A 26,084-nucleotide genomic window follows, 5' to 3' on the forward strand; every position below is an offset into this window, starting at 1 on the left:
GCCATATGTTCTGTAAGGAGTCTATCCTCCAGTGGATTGGCCTCTGGTATGGTCGTGCCTGGTGCTAGGATTGCCTGAAGCGCATGCCGGATTTGTAAATATCTAAACTTTTCTGTCTGCGCCATGTCGTATTGCGTTTCCAGGTGGGAAAACTCCACCATCTCTCCTTTCTTCCAGAGATTACCCACTGGGGAAATACCGATATTTTCCCAGTTTGCGAATCCCTTACTATTTCGAAGTGGCCCAAGCCTGTATGAGTCCCAGAGTGGCGTCATTTGTGAGATAGTCCCTAAACATTTTAAGCGAGCCAGCGCCTGATACCATATGTGAATCGTGTGGGCAGTGGGGCCAATCAAGGAAGGGGGACTACGCTTGCTGTATAAGGCTGCCATCATCCCGCTCTCCCAGAGTTCTTGCCTGTCCGCTTGGTACGCAGGTTCGTCATGTGGGGCATGCAGCCAGTAGTTGATTATTTTAAGATGTGCCGCCCAATAATACATCTGCACGCTCGGAAGAGCTATCCCCCCATCGTACCAGCTACGCACCAGCTTGTCTTGGGCGATTCGTGCCGGTTTGTTCCCCCATAACAAACTGGAGGTTTCAGGCGCTATTGCTTTGAAGTAGGCCTACGGGACTGGAAAAGGGGTGTTTTCAAGAACATATAAAAAACAGGGGAGCCCCATCATTTTGTAAAGCGCCGCCTTGCCCAGTAGTATGAGTGGAAAGCTACACCAAACCGTTGCATCACGTTTGAATCGCTCTAGTGGGGGTTTTAAATTCGGCACATAAAAGTCATCGGGGTCAGGTGTTGCGTAGATGCCTAGGTATTTGAAGGCTTCGTCTGTAATCCGCAGCGGGCAATCCGAGGGTAGTAATGGTTGAGGGCCTGTCAACACAGAGTACGGATTTGGACCAATTAATAGTGTATCCAGACACCCGACTGAATTTTTCGCATATATTCAGGAGCTCTAAGATGGATTTTCTAGGGGAGGCAAAGTATAGTAGTACGTCATCTGCATAAAGTGATATGCGATCTTCCCAGGAGTCGGACCAACGAAGCCCGCGGATGGAGGGTTCCCATCTGATCTACGCTGCTAATGGTTCTAGGGCCAACGCAAATAATAATGGGGATAATGGACACCCCTGTCTTGTCCCTCGGGACAGTGAAAAATCACGTGATATGTGCCCGTTAGCCACCACATGTGCCAATGGATTAGTATAGAGTAAACGGATCCAAGCACAGAACTTTGGACCGAAACCCAAGTTCCGCAGGGCTGCAAATAAATATGGCCATTCTACCACATCATACGCCATGCTTGCATCCAATGAGAGAATTACCGCGGGTTCCTGAATAGAGGATCTCCGGGTCAGCACTGCTTGCAATCGTCTGAGGTTAAAGGCTGTGCTCCAGTGGGGCATGAACCTATCTTATTAAGGACGATAGGTGGGGGGGGTCAATCGTATCGCCAGTAGTTTGGCAAGAATTTTGGCTTCAGCATGGATTAAAGAGATTGGGCGGTAGGAACTGCAATTCTCAGGGGGTTTTCCGGGCTTAGGGATCGCAACGATAGTAGCCAATCATTGATCTCGAGGCAGTTCTCCAGTCTCGCGACTGTCCTGAAACATATTTAAAAGAAAGGGGGCCAAGCCCCCTGCTTTTTAATATTTACGTTACTCCCTTGCTTTACTTAGCAGAGGAGCTGGGAGCCAAGATCATAGCCTACGCTGATGATACTCAGCTCCTCTTTACCTGGAAGGAAAATGACTGGTCTCCGGACATAGCTAAAAACTGTCTCTCTGCTATTTTTAAATGGCTGGCACTGACGCAACTGAAGTGCAACGAGGACAAGTCGAAGGTACTTCTGTATGGATCCTTTCCCCCTCACTTTAGGGAGGCTCTATGGCCCACTGAGTAGCCCCGCCTAAATGTGTTGGCAACCCTGCTAAGAACTTGGGTGTCTAGTTCAGCGAAGACTTCAGGTTCTCTCTGCAGATAAAAAAACTGGCAGGAGTGTGCGTTGGCACGCTGAAATCGCTTAGAAAGTTTTTTCCTTTGTTACCTCAGCCAGCCAAGGAAATGGTGACTCGTGCTCTTATCTTGTCTCGCATTGATTATGCCAATGCATTGCACATTGGCCTGCCTGGATACCAGCTAAAAAAATTGCAAACTATACAGAATTTGGTGGCTAGGGTTCTGCTTGGTATTCCAGGAAGATCTAGTATGAATCAACACTTACGAGATCTCCATTGGCCCCCGTGGCCCACCGTGTCCAGTTTAAAGCCCTCATTTTGGCCCATGGAGCTCTGCACCGACTGGGGCTGCCTTACCTTAGGAAATGCATTGCCTTCTATGCTCCTCGAAGACGTCTGCGTTCTGCTGGGCAGCATCTGGCAGTGGTCCCCCGCTTCCACCTTACTCTAATGGGGGGCAGCTCCCTATCTTTTAAGGTAGCAGAAGCCTGGAACTCCCTCCCTCTGGAATTGCCCAACATCCAAGACACTAGGCTGTTCAAGAAACAACTTAAGACCCTGCTTTTTAACTAAGCCCAGTTATGCTTAGCTTCTTCTGCTCCTAACGATGGCACTCCGCGCCGGGACACTCCTGAGGATCCGTGCGCGCTGTAAATGCACCATAACATAACCTAACTAAGGACCAATAACTGGAAAGTTGCCTTGACCAGCTTAAAGCAGGGAGTGCTTCTAATGAAGACTTCTACATAAATATACATTTTGTTCATTTAATGTGGGCTCTGCCTCCTCTACAACACTTTCCTATCATTGAGGTTTGTAATTCAATGTCATGCTTATGAGGATAAGCAACAAAAAAAACACACATTACCAACAAAAAACATCAAGCGATTCGTCAAAGTTGGCTAGTACTGTATTTGGAAATAACATTCATGGTGTCACACCTGAAGGAACAGAAGATATTATCAGTTGAAGAGGAGGTTCTTTCACCCTTTTCCAATTTCTAAAGCTCATTGGATTATGTAATGAACCTGTTGGAAATGTTCCCTTCTGCAGGTGTTACTCCAGACTTGCCTTCTTTTTGCTGAAGCCTATTTATGCTGGCTATAGAACTCTGTGCACTTTACCGCTGCTAACAAGCAGTGCTTGTGCTTCTCCTTTCACCATGTTGAGATTGTCATACCCCTAATTGGCATGTTTAACTTACCTATAAGTCCCAAGCCTATGGTACCCAAAGTGTACCCAGAGCCAGTAAGTCAAATGTCATCAGTGAGTTGCAGCACTCATTATGCCGCCTACTGCAGGGACAATGCTAACATAACTGCAGGCCTGTCGCCAGTAGCCTGCCTATGCAGGTTTAAACTGCAAATTCAACCTGCTAAAATAACCCCTTTTGAAAGTGCTGAACCCCCCATTCAAATTATAATAAGTCACACCTAAGTAGGCCTTGCGCCCTTAAAGGCAGCGTGCATGATATTCAAAAGTAGTAAACGTCAAGGTTTAATGTTAAACATGTCCTCACAGTCTAAAAGCCAATTTCACTATAGCAGGTTAGCGGTTCCAAAGGAAAGCACTGAGGTACAATATGAAGTTTAATAAATGTAATCTCTGCAAGGAAAAACAGCTACATTTAATTTCTGGACTGTTTGAAATATTTCTTACAAACTCAATTCCATGGTGAAGTCGGATTTGTAACAAATATTTTGGAATGTTGACTCTTAAAATGTCTACCCTGCACATAGTCCCTGGAAGCTAAATCTGCATTTTCCCCTCTCCCTTCTGCCAGTCAGTAATAATAGTTTCAATGGACGTGAATGAGGTGTGAACTTGCTCCCTGGACAGGGAAAAAAAGTCTTTAGGGAGCTGTGGTGCCCTTGACAATTACATTTAGCATAATAGCTTGATTAAATTCAAATAGACTTGCCCAGTAAGAAGCAGCTGTAGCTCACTGCCTGGCCGGCACCCTTCTACTGTTGCTCCAGCCAGACCTGCCTCCATCACAGGGGTCATCTTGTTGACATCGCAGTGTTAGATTCTACTTGAGTTTCAAGACCTGCTTGAAACATCTGCTGGGGTATTTCATAGGAGTGGTGCACTTCAAAGGAGGGAAACGGAATGCCCCCCAAAAATGTATATGCATCAACAGTCTGGTTGCTGAAAGATAAGCTTTGTCCTACTAGACTCCTGTCTCTGAGGTTGTTGTGCAGACTTGTCAACTCACTCGGTGCGACTGTGTGTCATACAATATCAGCTCCTTTCACACTGCCACATGGTGAGGAGCCACTATCACACAATGGGTACACAATTAGCTGGAAACCACTGCTATTTGTTTGGAGGATTAGTTCAGCCGATGTCCATTAGGAGGTGTGAAACCTCACCAGGACATCGGTGGCAGCCCCAAAAGCATATTTTGATTTTTGGAGTTAGAGGAAGGAAGTGAAGTGGGAGTGTTGTGCGAGGGATGCCGCTTGTCGCCTGTGGATTTAGAAGTGCCTAGGACTGTGCTTGGCACTAAGCCCCGTCAAGGCCACACCCCCTCCTCACACGGTGAAAGAAATTCACAAGTTGGCAGGTCTGGTTGTGGGTACAGGGACCAAAACGGAATTTTGATGTGGGAGGACACTGGGATTACCATAGTACACTTTCCACACACAAACCCAGTGCCCAAGTTTAGTGTGTCCAAATACTTCAGCCATCTTGAGAATGACAACATTGGAATGAGTTAGACCAGGGATCCTTAACCCCATTTTTTATGGTATCCCCAGGGGTCATTTCACCCACTAGCTTGTACCATATATGTGGCATAACCAGGCACCCATTTGAGAACTTTCCTGGACCTGTGGAGGATTAGAAGAGGACTGAACCAGCTGTGAGAGACCTGAGAAGAACCAAGAAGACTGGCCGGCTCTTACTCTTGCACCCAGGACAAAGAAGTACACTTCAAGGATCTTAAGGCTGACCTCTTGACCCACATTTTTCAATGAAAAGACCAAACCTCTCTTTATGAAGGCACACGTTGTATCAATTGATTTAAAGTGAAATTCAAACTGGGCCTCTCTAATAAAACAACATTAATTTTATATATAGAATATGGCAGTATTGTGTTTCTGATGCAAGAAGATACTTTTTCTTCATTTCTTAGAGGAAAAATCCAACAATTTAGATTGTTAGTAAGACAATTCTTTAGGAATCTTAAGCTTCTATGGGACTGATTTTAGGGTAAAAGTGTTTTGAAAAACAACTCTTCTTTCCATCAGTCAAGACTGGGAAGTGTTAAAGCTCTAGTTCTAAATTGTTTAAAGTGTTCTCTCATGATGGCAAACAGGAACATAGACATGATTCTAAGTTAAACATGTGATGACGGATCAGTACATCATGCATGTGTGTTAGTAGGACATGTCATTGCTGATGGCTTACTCTTTCACAATAAAAGCTAACATACCTGATAACTTTAACTTATACTTACATCACAAAATAAAACTCACTCACACCACCTCCTTAAATGTACATGTATACTTTGACATAAGGTTTAAAGTATTTAAACATTTTGAAAAGTTTCACATAAGGTTTTGGGTTACATAAAAGTGAGGTGCCTGCTTTATATTTAAAATCTTTGCTTGTATAAAAATACCACGTAAATATCTAAAACTTGCCTTTTGAAGAGTGGCCCAAGATAATATGCTCAACACCTTGAACTGTCAAATCTAGACTGATGCCGTTTAAGCTGTATTTCCTACATCTGCAACAGAAAACCCAAGGTGTGTAAATATATTAAAACCAACATCCTTAAAAGACCAAGGAAAGGTGGGTTAATGCAGTTTGCATGCCGTATTGAAAATGGAATGAGAACGCAACTGTCATCAGACAGACACATGGAGAAATTGTGGCAGTGTGTCCTGAAGATGGTATGTTCATTGATTTTGGTAACACATCAATAATGCTTTGGGGTTCAGGCAGGGAAGTTGCTTATATTTGACAGATCAGAAAAGCAGCAAAACTGACCTGGATTTTGAAACCTTCCCCTGACCTCCAGGGTGATCAAGAAACTAATATCAATGACACAAGAGACCCTTGAACCAAGAATGACTGCAAGGTACATTGGACGGGTTTTGAGTAATGTAGGATGCGTAAAGATTTTAAATTAGTGTTGGAAAGCCAAGATTTAAATTAATGGAATCGAAGTCCTACAAAGATCATATTTTGCTTCACACGGATTTGATCAGTGCACAAGATCATGCCTTGGGCGTAGGGATGGAGGGACTGGATTTATGCATGGTGGTGGTTCTGTGGTGAACAGATTGTGCAACTAGGTTGTACCAATTTTGAAATGTACTACCTAACAGTGCCTGTTAGCTGTGCATATATTTAACCACAAAGTAAAACATATGTCTCAAATTCCTAGCTTTCTGTTTACTGTTAATTGGGAAAAAGTAGTGCTATACATTGATCAAGTTCTACCAGTCCACAATTTAGTACATTTCATAGGGATGGGTGAGAGTGGTGTGTCACTGATTAAATATATATGATCTATTCCAGAACTGAATTTTTTTTTTTAGGAAGATCTGGAAAAATGCCATGATGTGTTACAAGCCCCTCTTGTTATTACCAAATATGTGGCCACTGGGAGTTTCACACAAAACCTAAATTGTACTCTGTCATCGTACTCAGTTACTGGTCGCTTAGTGAAAAAGTACAATAAGGGTATGGGGGACTGAGTTGCGAGCTTTACATACTCTGATGATACTTACTGTGATGCACAAAAAGTCTTAGCAACTGCTGTGTCCTGAACTGCGAATGTACTTACTTGTAAAATCAGTAGACGTCGAGGGCAATTAATATGATAACATGCTTTATTCCTATCACAAGCCTTTACAAATGTTTAATTTATTCCATTATACAGAATTATTTCAAAGGTCCAACACACATTGGTTTTTGCCAAGTAAATAGTATTTAAATGTGTAAATCAATTCACTAAAGTATGCCTGAATGTTGTCTTCCAGTAATTTGAGTGCATATGCTCCAAAATAATTATTTGCATGAAGTTTGTAAGAATAGGTTATTTTTTTATAACTTGTTTTGATTAAGCAGAATAAGTCGACTTCATTTTTATTGTTGGGACACATAGTTGATGGATGTGCTTGCCACACTGCTCTTTTTCTTCTCCGCACCACTTACTTGAGGTTTTATTTTATATGATTTCTTTGTTACTCTGGGTTGTGTGCGTGTGGTGTTACTGGGAAGATAACATTGTGGAACAGGTTGAAGTACAATGGTGGTTTTGAGTTTAGTATTTATTTTTAGATCTTTTATTTCTTGTATAAAATACCAAACCAACATCAACTGCAGCTAGAAACTAATTTATTTGTTAGAGTCATATCACAAATGCCACAAACTAAGCCAAATTAGAAATCAATATAGAATCACCTTGAACTCTTACAGGAAGTGACAGCAGGCATTGACAAACTTGAGAAAGAAGACATTTCACAAGCGTAGATACCCTGAAGAAAAATGTGGGAACTATAAAGATCATCCTTAAGAGACATTTTCTCTTTCCCAAGAACATTTTAATATATTTCTCTGAAATAACATCTGACCACATTGATCTTTAATTCTTTGGTAATCTGCTATGTGATCTAGGGCCATATGTAGGTGGCCAAATACCGGTCGGTAAAGCCGAAATTCGGTAAGTTTCGGCTTTACCGACCAGTATTTAGCCCTGTGCGATGTACGTATTACCGAATGCCATCGGTAATAACGAATCGGTAAATCATTACCGATTCCTTATTTACCTATCGGTGAACACCGAAACAAACAATACCGAATCGGTAAATAACGAATCGGTAAAAATCACAAAATGCGATGTAGCAAAAATCGGTAATACCGAATTTGACCAAATTCGGCATTAATGATTCGGTATTTACCACTGATTCTGAGCAGGTGGTAATCAGGTGCAGTGCTTATAAACAGCCCCAAAATGCAACAGTGTGAACACAATGGCGGGCCTCTACCTCATAGCAAGGCGGCTACGTTTGAGAGCAGCAGGAGTGAGTATTTGCAGACGGGAAGAGCAGGTGTACAGACTGTGTGTCAAATTGTTCCAATTGACTGAACCAGAAATCCATGAGAAGTACAGGCTGCACCCACACAACATCCTTGACCTCATACGGGACCTGAAACCATATCTTGAGCATCAGACACCAAGGGCGCACGCAATACCCACCCATGTACAGGTGCTCTGTTGCCTGCATCTCCTGGCCTCAGGAAGTTACCAGGGTGTGATAGCCGCAGTAGGTGGTGTGTCACAGAGCTGCCTATCCAGATTTTTCAACACCTTCCTGGTCGCAATGATGGACCGAAAGCATCATTACATAACCTTCCCCAGTACACAGGCGGAGCTACAGAAGACCAAGCTGGATTTCTACCAAATGGCGCAGTTCCCACACGTCATTGGCTGCGTCAATGGGACCCACATACCAATCTGCCCACCTACAGCAACAGAATACATTATCGCAACCGCAAATCCACTCACTCCATAAATGAGCAGGTGATATGTGATGCAAAATAAATCATAACTGACATTGTGGCAAAATTCCCAGGGAGTACCCACGACTCGTACATATTCAGGAACAGTGGTATCCATACTCGTCTGGCTGCTGGTGAATTCGAAGGATACCTACTAGGTAAATCAATGCGACACACCCTGATGTATTTCTTGGCTCAACCTATTGGTGACACAAATTAATGGCACTTTCATTTGCATTTAGGTGACAGCGCATATGCCCTCCGGTCCTACCTACTCACACCATACCTCAACCCAACCACACCAAGGGAGAGGAGATACAATGTGGCACATAAGAGCACACGCAAGGTGGTGGAGCTCACCATAAAGCCATAGAAGCTAAACCTGCCCTTTCCCATAACACCATCCACACTCTTTTCAGCTACCATAGGGAAGGGATCTGAGGTAAGGATGCTTCTGCAAGGTAAGACTCCACACAAGTTCACTTTGGCTTCAATGGGTCCCCACAAAGCAAGTGTTTTATTTTAGGACCTTTATAATGTCCCTCAACTGCCACACAATTAATATTGTCCCATTTAGTTTCATTTTGACTTTAATTGTAGCACCTGATGGATTCAGATTAATTTGTATACATCCACCACATTGTGTTTCTTATGCACTGGAATTACCTAGCTTTTTATTAGCCTAGTTGTTTAGTTGTATTCTTTCTCCACAATTGGACTCCCAGCTGCAGCTCGGGCATATTTGGGTTTATATCAATTAAGATTTCTAAAGCCCTTGTACAACCCTAGGGGTCTCCGTACTCTCACCAGAGGCACCAGCATAGAGCAGTGGACCATTTTTTAAAGGATGAGACTTGAGATTAATCTTAATCTTAAAGAGGATACAAAAGTAAATGGTTTTTGAGATCAAAAAAGCTTGAGGTGCCACAGCAGAAAGTCACGTCACACGATTTTTAATAGTGGGGTATTTAAAAAAGACCAAGAGGTGATAAAGGGAGTGAAATTGTTACAGGCATTATCTTGTCTAGTAGTAGTAAAAGGAGGTGATTTAAAGAGACATTGCTGTACTATACACAACATTATAAAGGGCACTCTGGCATATTCCATTCCACTAGCCTGACACACCACTCCTGAGGCGGAAGCCGGGAGCCACGAACGAACGCCGTTTTTTTAAAAGCACTGATTTAATAGCTGTTTTTAAAAAGAATAATCACCTTCTGTTTCACTCTATCCTTGAGCACTCGCCCCTCCTGAGAGCTGCTCCCTTACCGCGCTGCTGATCTAAACACAGCCGCGGACCTGTCACCTAATTGCCGCCAGATTGCAGGGACGCGAGGCCACGCCCACCGCCCTTAGGCCACGCCCCCGGAGACTACATAATCGCGCTGAGTTAACAAGCCGCACTAGCCTGACACACCACTCCTGAGGCAGAAGCCGGGAGACACGAACGAACGCCGTTTTTTTAAAAGCACTGATTTAATAGCTGTTTTTAAAAAGAATAATCACCTTCTGTTTCACTCTATCCTTGAGCACTCGCCCCTCCTGAGAGCTGCTCCCTTACTGCGCTGCTGATCTAAACGCAGCCGCGGACCTGTCACCTAATTGCCGCCAGATTGCAGGGATGCGAGGCCACGCCCACCGCCCTTAGGCCACGCCCCCCCCCCCGGAGACTACATAATCGTGCTGAGTTAACAAGCCGCACTAGCCTGACACACCACTCCTGAGGCGGAAGCCGGGAGCCACGATCGAACGCCGTTTTTTTAAAAGCACTGATTTAATAGCTGTTTTTAAAAAGAATAATCACCTTCTGTTTCACTCTATCCTTGAGCACTCGCCCCTCCTGAGAGCTGCTCCCTTACCGCGCTGCTGATCTAAACGCCCCCCCTTCAGTCCTCATAAGGATGTGCCTACACCGGACGCGCAGCGGACGCGCGCTGCGGGCGCGCCGCAAAGGTAAGCCCGTCTGCGCCCGTCCGCGCCAGTACGAGCCCAGGGCCCAGTCCCCCTGTTCCCCCTGCGGAAGCCCCCATTACCTACTCGGCAGACACTCTTCGAAAACTGGCAGTAAACACCCCGGAGTTCTGTCTTCATTCAATCCCTCCTGATGAGCCCCGTAACAAATGTAATAACTGCACATACAAATACACGCTGCAGCCTAACCCCAAAGGACGGACAGTCAAAATGGCTCTACTCAACTGTAGACCACTTCCCAAACACAGCACCGAAATAAACTCACTAATTCAGAATGACATTGAAGTGCTGTTTCTCACGGAAACGTGGATCAACTCCTCATCTGACCCAGACATAATCCAAGCCCTCCCCCAGGGTATACAATCAAACATCTGGATAGACCGCAAGGATCAGGTGGCGGACTTGCTCTAATCACGAAAGTCGACCTCACCTGCCATTTCAAGGATAGTCCTATCCTCAATTGTGAAAATTTTCATTTTTCCCTACATCTCTCACCGGAAAATACGCTGACGGGTATACTTATATACAGACCCCCGGGACCTCTAGAACAGTTCCCTAACTCTCTTGTAGAGACTGCCACTTCCCTAGCCTGTTTATCGCCCAACTTCACAGTGCTAGGAGATCTAAATATCCATTTCGGCGATCCAGAGAACAAAACTGCGGATGACCTCAAGGAAGATCTCTCTGCAATCAGCCTTTCATTAAAAAACCTACGGCCCACTCACAAAAAGGGCCACCTTTTGGACCCCATCTTCTCCAATATCCAAGAGCTCTCCACTTCCTCTCCCCTACCTATCCCCTACCTATCCCCTGGTCTGACCACCACCGTATCCTCCTTAGTATCCCTATCTCCTGTCAAACCAGGCCCAGCCTTCCACCCCCAAGCGCCTTCTCGCCCGTGGAATAAACTCAACACTGATGCCTGGACCCACCAGCTCATAGCCTCCACCCCTACCTTGAACCAAGATCCTTCCCTAGCAGACATCCAATTCCGAGATTGGATAGAATCGTCGCTGGACGCAGTTCTCCCCGTTAAACAGCTCCCCAGCAAAAGAAACTCATTCAAATCTCCCTGGTTCACCCCGGAACTTCGAGACCTCCGCAAAAAATGTAAAAAACTGGAACGTATCTGGAGAAAAGACTGGACTACAAACAACAAAGAAACCTATAAATTGACTATGAAACAATATACAATTATGATCAAAAAGACACAAGCCTCCTACTATGAACAGAAAATCTTGGCTGCATCCAACTCCTCCAGGGAAACTTACCACGTGGTAAAAAGCCTCTTGAAAATCCCTGAACCGCAGCCAGCTGCTGATCCCACCGGCGCCAGGTGCACGCAACTCGCGGAATTCTTCTCAGCGAAAATTTTAAAAATCACAATGACCTTTCCTAACACCTCTCCCCCAACTGTCCCCCTAGCGGGCCCCTTCGACCCAGACGCACCAACTCTGAGAGCCTTCCTCCCCGTCTCTACTGAGAAGCTGATGGACACTCAACCGGGTGAAGAGTGGATCCCCAGATGACCCTGTACCCATGAGCAAACTCAAATTAGTAGCCCCTACTATAGCTTCCCATCTCACATGGCTGATAAATGCCTCCCTCTCCTGCGGCACAGTCCCCGCCAGTTGGAAAAATGCAGTAGTGCGTGCACTCATAAAAAAACCTCACCTAGACCCATTAGACCCCTCTAATTTCAGACCCATCTCCCTTCTCCCAGGCATCTGTAAAGTGGCTGAGAGAATTGTTAATGAACAACTCTCAACATTCCTAGAGTCCAACAATCTCCTTCGACACTCTCAGACAGGTTTCAGACCTGGACAGGGGACTGACACCGCCCTTCTGGCAGTGACTGAGGAAACAAGGACCATTCTTGACGCAGGAGGATCAGTGGCAGTGATCCTCCTGGACCTGAGCGCAGCCTTCGACACGGTGGATCACACCATCCTTCTCCACCGCCTCCGAAAAACGGGCATTACGGAGACCGCCCTGGCATGGTTAAAATCCTACCTGGAACACAGGTCCTTCCAAGTGGCCGATTGCCACAGCCATTCTAAATCTCTTCCCTTGACCTGTGGAGTCCCTCAGGGCTCCTCCCTGAGCCCCACTCTTTTTAATGTTTACATGGCCCCTCTGGATGACGTCACCTCCCCATTCGGCATAAAAGTGGTCATGTATGCTGTCGACACTCAATTAGTTGTCTCCATTAACCAGTCCAATCAATCAATGGATAATCTAGTCTCCTGCCTGCACAACATATCTGTATGGATGGGCGACTCCAGGCTCAAACTTAACGGTGGAAAGTCTGAAATCATGCTGCTGGGCAACCCAAACAAACTCCCCAAAACCCTTGCCTGGCCAGCTAGCATGGGCACCCCCCCCCCGATACCAAATCAAGAAATCAAAAGCCTGGGCGTCTGGCTTGACCAGGACCTCAGCTTCAGAACCCAAGCGAGGAAAACAGCCGGCACTTGCTTTGGGCTCATGCGAGCAGCCCGTAAGATCCTACCGCTTATCCCCCCCAATCCAAAAAAATCCTGATTCAGGGCCTCATCCTGTCTAGATTAGACTATGAAAACGCCCTATACCTAGGGGCACCTGTAGCAGTTATAAAAAAAACTGCAACATACCCAGAACGCTGCAGCAAGACTTCTGACTGGAGCAAAATCTCGATGCTCAGCCAGACCCTCCCTCAGGCTCTTCATTGGCTTCCCGTCCAAGAACGCATTTCCTTCAAAGCCTTGTGCATCTCTCATAAAATTCTACAAGGAAAGGGTCCACCAATACTGAGACCCCTCATTAAACCACACAAATCATCTCAACAGCTTAGGTCGGACTCCCTGTTTCTAGCAAGCGTACCCAGAATTAGGAAAGCCCGTGCTGGCGGCCACTGCTTCTCTTACAACGCGCCCAAGCTTTGGAACAGTTTACCCCTTAACATCTGCAAAGAAGATAATCTTCTTTCATTTTGCAGATTATTGAAAACCTGGTTGTTCCCCCAATAAACCATCTCCAGGAGTACTGTCAAGCTTTCATGATAGCGCTGGGACGCCCGAGGGTAGCTACGCACTCTAGAAATCCTAAATCAAAATCAAATCAAAATCAAATCACCTTTGGACTGTTTAAAAGCGAATTCCGTTGCCTCCACAAAAGTGGAGGTGCACGTCAGTACTACCCCATCAAATGCTGCAAAATAATTGCAACATGTGCAATGCTCCATAATCTAGCCACAAAAAAAGGAACAGCAGTGGAACTAACTGACTCTGAGGACGAGGGCGAGGACAATCCCCAGCCAGAGCCCTGCGCAGCTGGTGTTGCAGTAGAACAGGATGGGAGACACAGACGGGCAGAGATAACGTCCAACTATTTCTCAGTGAGTAACGAGACAGAGCCAGTAACAGTTTTTGTGCAATGGTGTTTAATCAGCACACCACCAGGATTGAAAGCAGTGTCCATAAAGACATGGGTTACATCATCCATCTAATGATTGCCAAATAGCAGTAGGACCTATTTTCTGCACCCACGCGCTGCATGTCCACGTTCCCTGGCCACACTGTCTGTAGTGTCAGAATGTTCCTGGGCAGCGCCGTGGCGTTCGCTGCGCCTCCTGCCCTCGGTGGGAGAGGGCGTATTGCTACCACAGCTGGGAGCCTTCTCACTGTCCCACCCCCCCTTCCATTGTGGCCGCCTCCACATTCTGTAGTAGTTCCAATGCAGAGGTCATTGAGACCATGCCCCTGGCCACGTCCCTGCTACAATGCGCCATCTCCTCCTGCATGGCGATAGACCTTCGACACATTAGGGAGGTAGCACTGGCCAGCCGGTCACTGCCTTGGTATAGGCCTGGAGTCTCTGCCTCTCCCTGCGCCTACGGTCCTGCTCCAACTGGCAGCAGAGTTCGTCCACAGAGGTTGCAATTTCCCTCATTCCCTCAGACATGTTGTCGCCCATTGAGCTAATGCCCTTTTCAATCCTGTACATGTGTTTGTTCATGTTCAATGTTCGCATCTCCCTCCATTGCAGGCGCTGGACCTTGAGCATGTTGCCTTCCAGTCCAGCAAAGACACTTTCTTCCTGTTCGGAGCCTGTGGTGGTGGTGATTGAGTGTGAGGAACTGGCGGCGTTCCCTGGAATAGTTAGTGGTGGTGGTGGTTGTTGTTGTGCGGAGCTTGTGTGCCCTGCAGGCAAACTCTCTTCATCATGTTGCCTCCCCTCTGGCCTGGCTGTCTTTGTTCTGCTCCCCTCTGCAGCACTGCGAGATGTCTCGCCTGTAATGACCAAATGTAGATGTACTCACTTCTCAGGCTGCATTTGCATTGCATTAAACATCATGCATAAAGATCACAGTGACTGTCCTGAGCTTGCCAATTACTTTCACATGCTATTGTTTTTGCTAGGCTGACTGTCCTATACATCAGTTCCCTAGGACTACATCTCCCACAATGCATAGCAGGTAATGAGTAAGACGTGGAGTGGGAGCCCCTATGCCACTATGGGGATTGGGGAGGGGGTAGCACAGCATGCTGGGCATGCATCTTACCTTGTTTCCTTGCAGCTCTGGCAGAGCTGTCTGCGTCTTCCACGCCACTCACACTCTCCGGCTGGAGGGTGGACTCTACCATCAGTTCCAGTGGTGTTGGTGCAGGTGCCTTCTTTCCTCCGCCAGTTTTTTTTTTTTTTTACCGATTCCTTCCGAATCTGTATTTTTTACCGAATTTTAGCGAATCGGTACATTTTACTAATTTTTTATGTACATCGCATTTTCCGATTCCTTAACACCTTGAACGCTATGGGGATTTTTCTCCTGTGCTGGGAATTTGCAGATACCACTTTACATGATGAGCTGGGCTCGTCATCAGCGTAGCAGGAGGCTACAGCATGACGAGCCCAGCTCGTCATGAGCGTCGAAGGGGTTAAAACCGAATCGGTAATATTCGGTATTAAGGAATCGGAATTCATAGTTTACCTACATATGGCCCCAAGTGCTTTAGCCTCAACCATGATAACTCGGTCTCTTTCTGGTTGTGCTTTATTTGACTATTTTACACCTTGGACCTATTATTCTGCTAAGGTGCATGTATAATTAATAAGTATGGGTCTCATTAACTTACATTCCTTTAATTTATTTCATTCAATCCATTTACAAAAGCAATCTATACAATACAGGAGAAAATACAATCAAGCCGATACAACAAGGTTGTATTTGAGTGGATAGCAACAAGAGATGCTCCTTCAGCAACATCTTGGAAGTAAAGAGACTTGAGGCATATGGAATCAAAAGAGACAATCATTGCACACCTTGGAAGCCAGTAAAGCAAATTACCAAATATAAGAGGTATTCGATATATAAATACAAAAATAAAACTTGCTTAAGTTATCTTTCACATCTTTTGAATTAAACAATCAATTACATGTTGCATATATCACCGAACATGAGAAACTGTGTCCTGAATTCAGTGAATACACAATGATGAGAAGTACCTTCCAACAGCTCCTACGACCTGCACAAATAGGACCTGTGTTTTATGTATGCTCATAACTGATTACACACCCCGTCTAAGTACCTCAACAAGTACCCGTTTCATTCTCCATATCCAGAGGTTACATTTTATTTTCAAATAGAAACATGTTCAAACTTTTAAAAGCACACAGTTAATATTTTACATACAGTTCTTTACAAAAATCATATTTTTAAACATCCACTACCACCCTTATGCAAGTAATGTGCAAACAAGATGGCAGCAAGACAGTTAGACTGAGGGTGTACAGCAGGCGCGCCCATGAAAATAATATTGAGAAACTTGTGAGAACCAGTGCTGCAATTACGTAAAAATAAGGGTGTCATGCTCTGGTACCCCAAACTTCTCTTTGTGCTCCTCAAACAGTGCTCTTAGCTCTTCTAAGTATTTTTTATGGAGCTGTTCAATCTCCTCCACAGTAGGGTTTTCATTCCGAACTATGACAATGGGCTTTCCGACTAGGAAAGAAATAAAGGGAAAAAAGGATTATAGTTATTGTAAATACGATGAAAAGCTAAATATAAAAGCCTAACGGTGAACTTCAAGCCAAATGTTCATTCTGAAACACAGTGCTTGAGTTCAAGCAGTAAACACAAGGGCGAAAAAACGTAACATACTTTCACATATTAGAATACAAGAGCAATCCACATTATGTAGGCCTGTGGATGCTGAAAACAGACACCACTCATTCATAAAGCCAGCTAAGCTAGTTGTGATAATAGCTAATCATCCAGCCAAAACTCCCAGTCAAACGAATTTCACAGTTCTGAGGAACTTTGCTGTCCTGTAGGCAGAATCAGACCAAATAAGGAACACGATGAAAAGTGAGATCTCTTATCTACTACAACTTTGATTTAGTCAGCAAAGTGTATAAAGATCATGTAGACCAGAAAACCTATACCTAACCATCTGCCCATCCCTCTTTCTGTCCGTTTCTTATCCTGTCCCTCTATAATTGTCTGCTTCTGTGCTGTCGGACTTAACCTTTGCTGTCCGTGACTGTGTGTGTGTATATAAGGTCATGGGAGCTGGGTCAAGACTGATTTGCATAAGGCTGGGTTCAAACTGGAATTGCAAGGGGAGGAAAAAACGATGGATTTAGGCCCTGATCTCTGTACTGGGGTGAATGTATGACATTGTTCTGCATTCTGTCCATCAATTTTTCTTTTTGCATTTGTCACCCAAGTGGGACGAGTATGCCAAGATGTAGGTCCCGTGCTCTCCATGCCACTAGAGTCAAGCTAGCCTAGCTGATGAGGGGTGAACCCCCAAAACTAGTCCTCAGATGCTTGTTTCCAGTCCAGGGATGACCTGGCCTGGCAGTTCGGCTGGACTGTTCCCATTGGGAGCAGGGTTAAGACTGATTTGCGTACGGCTGGGTTCAAAATGGAATAGCATAGGGAGAAAAAAACCGATGGATTTAGGCCCAGATCTCTGTTCTGGGGTGAATGTATGACATTGTTCTGTATTCTGTCCATCAATTGTTTTTTTTGTATAAGGACATGGCTACCAGTCTCTCCCTCACTTGCTCTTACATTTCTCCAACAGTCTACTATTCCTAACTCGGTTATCCCCAATCCGTCACACTGTTTGTCTCTTCTTGGTTTATACCGTTTACCCTCTTCTGTTCCCTACTTTCCTGCAGCCTATTTTTCTCTTATGCTTCCTCCTTGCCAAAGACACCAGAGATCAGCCAAGGGGTTACAGCTCTATTTTGGGAAGGATCATTCCATTAGCCAGCCTCCTTCATTTCCTCTCACATTGCCCTAACTCTGTTCACATTCAGGGTAGGAGACCGCAATTATCGTTGCATGAGGTGCTAATGATGCAGAAAACGCAACAAAACAAGTCTCGTGGCCTGTGATCTGCATCATCCTCACCATCATCCGGCTGTGGTGTTCTTTTGAGTACTGTGGGTAGCAATGGTAACCGGCAAAGTTAATGTAGGAGAAATTGGAGTGTTTGCCTCTCAGATGGGGGCCAGTGAATGGTGCTGACGGGTAAGTGAGCGTGACGAATGACTGCAAAGTAAGCATAGGCTCATTGGCTTTCAAACCTACTGGAGGGAATAGTCATCCTCTACTATTTGCCTTTTGGCGGGAAGAGAATTCACAATGGGGCTCTTCATAAAGGCCTGCTGCAAATCTGCTTGGAACTGCATGTTATCGTTTCAAGGATGCAGGGGACACCACTAGAAGCAGAGTCAGATAAGAGGGCAATCTATCTAGGCATGTGTAGTGTCCGCCCAAGAGGGGTCCCATGTTTCAGCTCACTAACATTGTGAATGAGAAAACAATTTTTCTCGCTCAGATATGACTGTTGTAAAGGCAGACAGTGCTTTATCAGTAAGGACATAGGGGATCGAACTGTAGTCATGTCTAAAATCTCTATTGAATTAACATGGGAAATGCGTGTTTTTTTTACCACCCCCTTTTTCTCAGCCCCTGGTTACAAATCACCCCGAAACTTTCCAGGCACATGACGACCCCAATTGACACTTTTTGGGGAAATTTTGTGAAGATTTGTCAAACGGCACCAAAGACATAGGCAAGTCAAAAACTACTTTTTTTATCTATACTACTATTATAAAGGAAGAACTTTGAACCTTTGAGGCGGGTAAACTCGGGAACCACAGCGCCAATCTACACACCGATACATCGTTGTAATCGTCAGGGTGTGCAGATGGACATAGGCTATATAAACTTAATAAATATACGTAATTTCAAAAATTTACCAACAAAAAAAAAGTAGTCCCTTGGAAGAAGTGCCGGCCGCGGCGTGCGTGCTGACGTTAGGAGCGCGGGGAGGAGCGGCGTACAAGAGCACGAAGAGGACCGGTGGCCATGAGCGCAGGGAGGAGCGGCGCACAGGCGGGGAGGAGCGGTGAGGAGCGGTGGACAGGCGGTGAGGAGCGGTGGACAGGCGGTGAGGAGCGGCGGACAGGCAGTGAGGAGCGGTGGACAGGCGGTGAGGAGCGGCGGACAGGCAGGGAGGAGCGGCGGACAGGAGCGGTGAGCGGTGGATGAGGTAGGTTATTTATTTATTTAGGAGCGGTGAGCGGCGGCAAAATACAAAAGCAAACGTTACATTAAATGAAGCAAAAATGACAATCGTGAGCCAACAATATACAAGAGGAAGCAAACGGTGCATTACAAAAGTGAGCCAAACGGCGCATTACAGGAGGAAAAAGTGACGTGTGCAGGTTACAAAAGCGCACAAAGTAAACAGAGGTATAATACTGCAATATATGGAGGAAGGCTCCGGGGGACCCACGGACAACGTCGGGCCGGGCGGGGGCCCTGAAGCCTAATTGCTCCCGGACAACGTCGGGACGGGCTGCTAGTATATATATATATTTATGAATTAGTTACAAGTGGCTTATTTATTTTTTTTTAATTTTTTTTGTAAGACGTTTATTAGTGATCAACAGAGCAGTACACATAGCGTAGCCTACAACCCATAGGGCCGGCCGCAACATTACGATGTATTTTAAGGATAGAAGGGTGCAAGAGACAGGTATACATTCCCATAGCTATGACCATGGAATATAGGTCATTAACGGTATCCTTCATAGTACAGGTGCTCATAATTCAATCGTGCCTTTAAAGGACGTCTTATTTTATTATTTTGTAAGAAACAATTTAACTCTGTGAACTGAACGGTGCTCATCGGTGTGTCCCACATTGTTGGCCGTGTCGCCAAGTAACATTTCAGTGTCTATTGTACTGAAACCCATAAGGGTCATGGATAGACCTCGGTTGCGTGTCATCAGAGTAGAGGTATCTGATACATGTGTGCGGTCTATCCTCGCCGCGAGTCACTCCATCCAGTAAGGACGGCAGAGCCCCACGGATTATTACTGCATTGTGTGATGCTCCATACGGATAACTGTTATAGCCTGTCTGTAAGTCGGGGAGACACGGCCCGCGTCAGTCCTCGTGGCCGGTCGGGTGTCCGAGTGTGCCTCCTGTATGATGTGTGTGAGGAAAAAGGGGGCTATGTGCGGGAGACAAGAATCCAGAATAGTTAAACGGGGGGGGGTTATGTGGGAGGGGGGGTGGGGAGGGAGAGTGTACCTAAGGGAGCGACGCCGCGAAAGTGGGCCAGGAAGATATTGTAACAGGACATGTACTGGTGTGTCTTCGTGTGAGTGGCTGTCCGGACCTCCGACCAACGCGTCGGACGTGTGGCATGGTCATCTGTCAGTTGTCAGGGTGGCTGGGGAGGAGGCAGTCCCTACCGGTCTGTAAGCACCACATCCCCAGCGCTCCGAGTGTGTGAGTGTCATGAGGGGGAAGCACTATCTGTGTTCCTGACGTCTCCCCATCCATCCCGTCTGCGTCACCTCGCTTGTGGCGATCCCCTTACGAATCCTCTGGTCGCGCCCTCTGTCTGGAGGGATCTCATGATACCATCCCAGTGTTGTGCGATTGGGAATTGCCTTAAGCCCGCTATCTCCTCTTGATGTAATGCCACGCTTTCTGCCCTAGCCCAGTTAGTGAAGGAAGCATACCAGAATTTAGGGATCGGTGGCTCCCTCTTTTTCCAGTGTTTGGTGAGTAACCGCTTGGCTGTGATGAGGCCTAGATCCCAGAACCTGGCTTGTGTCTTATTTAGCTTATTTCTTTTATATAATCCTAGAATGCAAGCCTCCCATGTGTATGGCAGCCCTGGGCCAGTACTGCGTGTCAGGAGAGACGTCACCTCCCCCCAATATGTGGCTAGAGAGGGGCAATGCCAGAGCATGTGCAAAAGGTCCGCGCCTAGCAGGTCGCATCTGGGACAGGTAGAGGTGTTGATCATGAAGTATCTGTTGATTCTATCTGGTGATAAGTACGCCTGGTGCAGTATGTAAAATTGAATGGTTCGGAAGCGGGAGTTGCGTGGGATATTCATGGGGCAGGCTAGGATCATGGTCCATTCCTTGTCCGTCCAATCTCTCCCTCAGTGGGCCGCCCATTTGTCCCGTATCGGTTGTGTAGACCGTTGTGTGTGCATGAGGAGGGCCATTTACAAGTGGCTTGATAGCAAGAAAATGTTTTGTGTCTACCTACAAACCTGGGCACATGCATGGTAAAGGGCGGGTATGTGGAAGCCTGCTTTTTCAAATTTACATAAGGATAATTAGTAAATTATTAAACATTGCATTGGTTACAGAATGGACTCAAATAATTGTTGTTAAACTGCAAACAGATAAAGAACAAACTTTAACTTTAATATTCATTTGCTAGCATAAGGAGATAAAATTAAGTTTGATCGGTTTTATGGGTAACGTTGAAACTATAATTCCAAATTTGCAGAGTAACCAGATCTAATTCGGATTGTCCAGCAGTAGAAACATTTGGCTTTGGCTCAAATTATTGGTCCATTAATTATGTGTTTGTTTCCTACAGTATTCTTTTGTTTTTCACATGATTTAGATTTATGAAACACGAGGGTAATGATCACTGGGTACTACAGAGTACTCACTCTGCTTTTGAAGGAAGCACTACTAAAAGATAGGGTATTGCAACTAGATATTGATTTTCCAATTATATTATGAACAAGACTTGACCTAGTTCAATTACAGTTACTTGCTAAATTTAAAGCACCCACTGATTTATGTTGCAATTGTTCTCTTTATTGATTGCACATTGGAATTGAAGGTTGAGGTAGTGCAGCAGGGGAGCAAAAATTATTTCGGGGGCCTTGGTAAACCATGTTTTTGATACAAATGCTGTTGCTCCATCATATGAGAGCTGAAGAAGGATGGGGTTTACGCGTAAATACTTTTATTTGGCATAGTTTCCTCAAACATTTCAGAAAATATACATTCAAACGATAAAGAAATAATAGACATTCTCGTTGAAATATATAAAAGAAGACCGTAACATTTTAAATTGAAAAGATCTGCTGGTCCAGATAATAGCCCTGCAATTATAATAAAAATCAAATATGGATTGTTGGGCATCAAACTGTCAGTTATTATTTAAGTGGATTGCAAGAACAGGATCTGTTACAGAATCTTGGATGGGTTCCATAATAAAGCCAATCTTGAAGAAAGGGGACAGGAGGATTCAATTACGGGCTAAGTAGCCTCCTTGATGTATCTGGAAAGATCTTTTCCAAGATCCTGTTAACCCATCTTGAGGAATAAATTAAGGATTATAAGTCACTGCCTTTCGGGGAGGGAGGTTTCCGGGCCGGTCACTCTACAACCGATCAGCGTTCTACTCTATGGGCAACTATAAAAAAGTCCAGAGATAAATCAGATGCTGCATTGTTGTTTTTTTAGACTTCCACACTGCATTCAATACCATAAATAAAGAGAAATGATGGTACCAGTTATCAGCTAGGAATGCCCCATGAGGTGTTTTACCTCTAATTCAGACTCTGCATACAGCCAATTGGGTTCGAGTGGAAATGGATTATTCTGGCCACCTTTGCAAAAAAGCAAATATCTGTAATGAATTATGCCTAATGATGTGTTTTAGCACCCACCTTTTTTGTGTTTATATGTGAAGGATATGCCAAGCACAATAAATAGCTCAAACTCTTCTTTCAGAAAATGGAATCAATTCATATTCCCAGTCTCTTTATGCTGATGATTTTGATCATTAGATTATATTACAAGGAGTCTTCAAAAGACAGTTGACGCATTGTTCAGTTATTGAAAAATGTTTACAGTTAAATTAAGAAATAAAACAAAGTATTGAATTTAAGAGAATAGTTTTAAATCCCTGCTGTTTTTTTGAGCTAATATAAGGGTGGAAGAAGTTGAAACCTGTAAACATTTAGGGTTGCATTTAGAAACAAACCTTAAGTGGAATGATCATACAAATTCTATTAAAACGAGAGCACTTCTGCAGACGAGCTCCCTGGTTACATTTTATTTAATCTACAGGGGACTATCCTGTGCATGGCTCCTAAAAGCTTTTTAGCACAAGACCTCACCATGAATCGAAATACAGTGCACCAGATTTTGGACATTGAAAAAGAAGGGGGGCACATATGCAATTCCCAAACAGAGATCCTGGACAGCTTCCGGTCATTTTACGAAGCACTTTACGAAAGTGGACTGGAAGGACGAGAAAGTGAGATCGACACCTTTTTGGGGGGACTGCAATTGCCGCAGCTACATCAGGAACAATCAGACGGCCTGGGCAGGGATATCACGATAGGGGAAATAGGAAGCGCGGTGAAGCAGATGGCTCGAAACAAGACCCCGGGCTTGGACAGATTGCCAATAGAATTTTACAGTAAATACTTGGAACAACTAGCCCCACGACTCCAGGTGGTTTACAACGAAGCTAAATCTAGGGGAAGGCTGCCCCAATCCATGTGCGAAGCCTTGATGATCCCCTTACTGAAGCCAGGGAGGGAGAAGACCAAACTAGCCTCTTATCGCCCGCTGTCCATGCTGACAACGGACTACAAAATCCTGAGTACAATACTGGCCACTAGACTGTTGACCCACATGACGGAGTTGATTCACAGCAATCAATCCGACTTCATCCCCACGCGGAGCACTACTGTCAATGTACGCCGACTAATGGGTGACCCGATGCCAGAGGCGCGACTGCCCTTAGTGTTATCGGTTGATATCGAAAAAGCATTTAACAGTTTAGAGTGGGGATATCTCTATAGGGTCATGAAACGCTTCGGCCTTGGCGATAATTATATAGGATGGACCAAAGTACTGTACACGTCCGCAACGGCACGAGTCCGGATAGGCTCCCTAATATCGCACCAGTACCAACTGTGCCGCGGGACTAGGCAAGGGTGCTCGTTATCCCCACTGCTGTTTGCCTTAGCGATAGAACCATTTGCGGCGGAAGCGCGGACGGGAAGATATTACAAGGGCCTGACCTATAGGGGAAACCCGCAGGTTATTTCGCTGTATGCGGACGACCTCTTACTATTCTTAGAGGACGCCAACGAGGCGCTGGAGGGCGCAGAAAAGCTCCTCGAATTTTTCGGTAAGCTGTCAGGCCTGAAAGTGAATTGGTCTAAATCCTGCTTATTCCCATTGCATCAGGGAGAGGAGCGACCTGCCAATCGCCCACAACTTAACTGGGAACCTGCTTGTTTGAAATATCTAGGAGTATATGTGTACCACAAGGCGGCAGACATGCTAGAGGGCAATGTGGGCCGATGTATCCGAGCATTGAAGGGGAGTATGTCCTTATGGGCCACTCTTCTGCTCTCGATGATAGGCCGCATCTCCTTAGTGAAAATGATAGCTCTGCCGCGCCTCCTTTACTACTTCCGCACGCTACCGGTGTGGATTCCTGGTTCTATCTTTCAGCAGTTGCGTTCATTGCTGATATCGTTCCTGTGGGGCACGGGCAGACGTAGAATAGAGTTAGACATGCTGATCCGGCCCAAGGATGAGGGGGGCATGGCGGTTCCGGACTTTGAGTTCTACTACCTAGCGGCTCAATTACAAGTCTTCACGCAGGAGGTGGCAAGGGTATATCGAGGCCCCGAGCAAGAGAGGGACGGAGGTACCCCCCCGACATGTGCTTGCATACATTACTCTACAGCAGAAGCTCGTCCTCAAAGACTTGTCCCTGGAAGAGCAGACGTTTAGGCTCTGTTGGAATCGGGCACGGCGAAGAGCGGGAGTGCGACGTATGTATGCACCCGAGATACCGCTGGGAATGGTGACAGCACTTCCACACGGCGGTGACTGGTCACGGCTGCAGGAGACCTATATGAAGACAGGACATTACTCCCATACCAGATCTTGCAAGACAGATTCGATCTTCCGAGAGGAGATTCCCTGCTGCACGCAGCCGTGACCAGGGCTATGCAGGCACACTGGGGGGGTGGGATTGCTGGAGCCCACTACGTCCATGGCCTGCCAATACACTATGATGGCAGCCGGTACATATAAGGCAGTGACGTGCCTTTATTCTAGAATGCTGCGAGAACCTTTAAAACCTCTGACAACACTGAAGGACAAATGGGAACTAGACCTCCAGATGGAGATCCCTGACACAGCGTGGGTGCAACTGCTATGGCGAGCTAGAAAGAGCACGAGGAACGCCCGCTTCCAACTGATACATTTTTATATTCTTCACAGAGCCTACCTTACACCAGGGAAAATCGGGAAATACTTTGGGGTGGAAAATGCGGCTTGCCCCAGATGTAACACAGCAGGGGCGGACTTAGGACATATGTTATGGGACTGCCCACACTTACGAGACTATTGGCAGGAGGTTGGCGAGACATTGAACACAGCAAAGGGGAGAGAACTACAATACACTAAGGCGGTAGGAGTGCTGCATTGGTTCCCGCGCACACCCAAGAATAGGGTCACGAGCAAGTTTATAGACATGGGACTGATACTGGCTAAGAGGGAAATAACTAGAAATTGGAAATCAAAAAAGGGGCCCACACACAAGCGATGGTTCAATGAATGCCTCAAATGGACGGCGAGCGAAAGTACTCTCAGATACCAATTGGCTCGTCGCAAATCTGACGATAGGGCACTGGAAGCGGCAGAGGCATGGGAGGCGCTAGTGCAAGCACTGCGAGATAGTACGCTGGAGGAGGAGGAAGGGTATTCCAACTCAGGAACTGAGGATTCCACTGACACACCAGGGGCACTTTCTTTGGACATCCCGGATCGCTCCTGATAGAGTTCATATACACACAGTAACAGCGATACCAGGCGTAGGCGCAGGCAATAGGGATGAGTGGGGGGGGGGGGGGGAGTTTAGGGCGTTTCGAAGTTGGGGGGGGAAGGGGAGTTTAGAGGGGGTGGTGGGGTGAAAAGTGTAAAAGCAGACTGCAGAAAGACTTGCACGGGGAATTGAAGGTGCTCAAGAGTTGCTGCGTGGGGTGATTCACAATTTGACGCCGCCCGACCTCCGGGTTGTGGGCTTCTTGGCCGTGTATACAAATTACCCAAACAAGAACTAAGAATTGATAATGACAATGCAAGACGCTCAGAAATGTATAATGTATATATGATTAAGCTCTGCAATAAAAACGGTTTTACAAAAAAAAAATTTTTTTTAAATGAATCGAAATACTGTGTTTGGGAGAAAAAAAACAGACATTTTAGATCGCGGGGAAAATGAATGCTTACAAAAAACATTACATCTCCCAAAA

The 26,084-nt window shown here is 45.6% G+C and overlaps 1 protein-coding gene across 1 annotated transcript in view; it reads right to left on the bottom strand.

Annotated features, from left to right (window-relative positions):
• Positions 1–15,571: 15,571 nt before the first annotated feature.
• Positions 15,572–26,084, bottom strand: part of LOC144791308 (2-acylglycerol O-acyltransferase 1-like) — a 143,595-nt gene continuing 133,082 nt past the window's right edge. Inside the window, exon 6 of the mRNA XM_078665974.1 lies at positions 15,572–16,441. Coding sequence (XP_078522100.1) covers positions 16,287–16,441 — 155 coding nt within the window. The 3' untranslated portion in view covers positions 15,572–16,286. The remainder of the gene's footprint in view (positions 16,442–26,084) is intronic.

The sequence above is a fragment of the Lissotriton helveticus genome, chromosome 11 (genome assembly GCF_964261635.1).
Source record: "Lissotriton helveticus chromosome 11, aLisHel1.1, whole genome shotgun sequence".
NCBI classification, from domain to species: domain Eukaryota; kingdom Metazoa; phylum Chordata; class Amphibia; order Caudata; family Salamandridae; genus Lissotriton; species Lissotriton helveticus.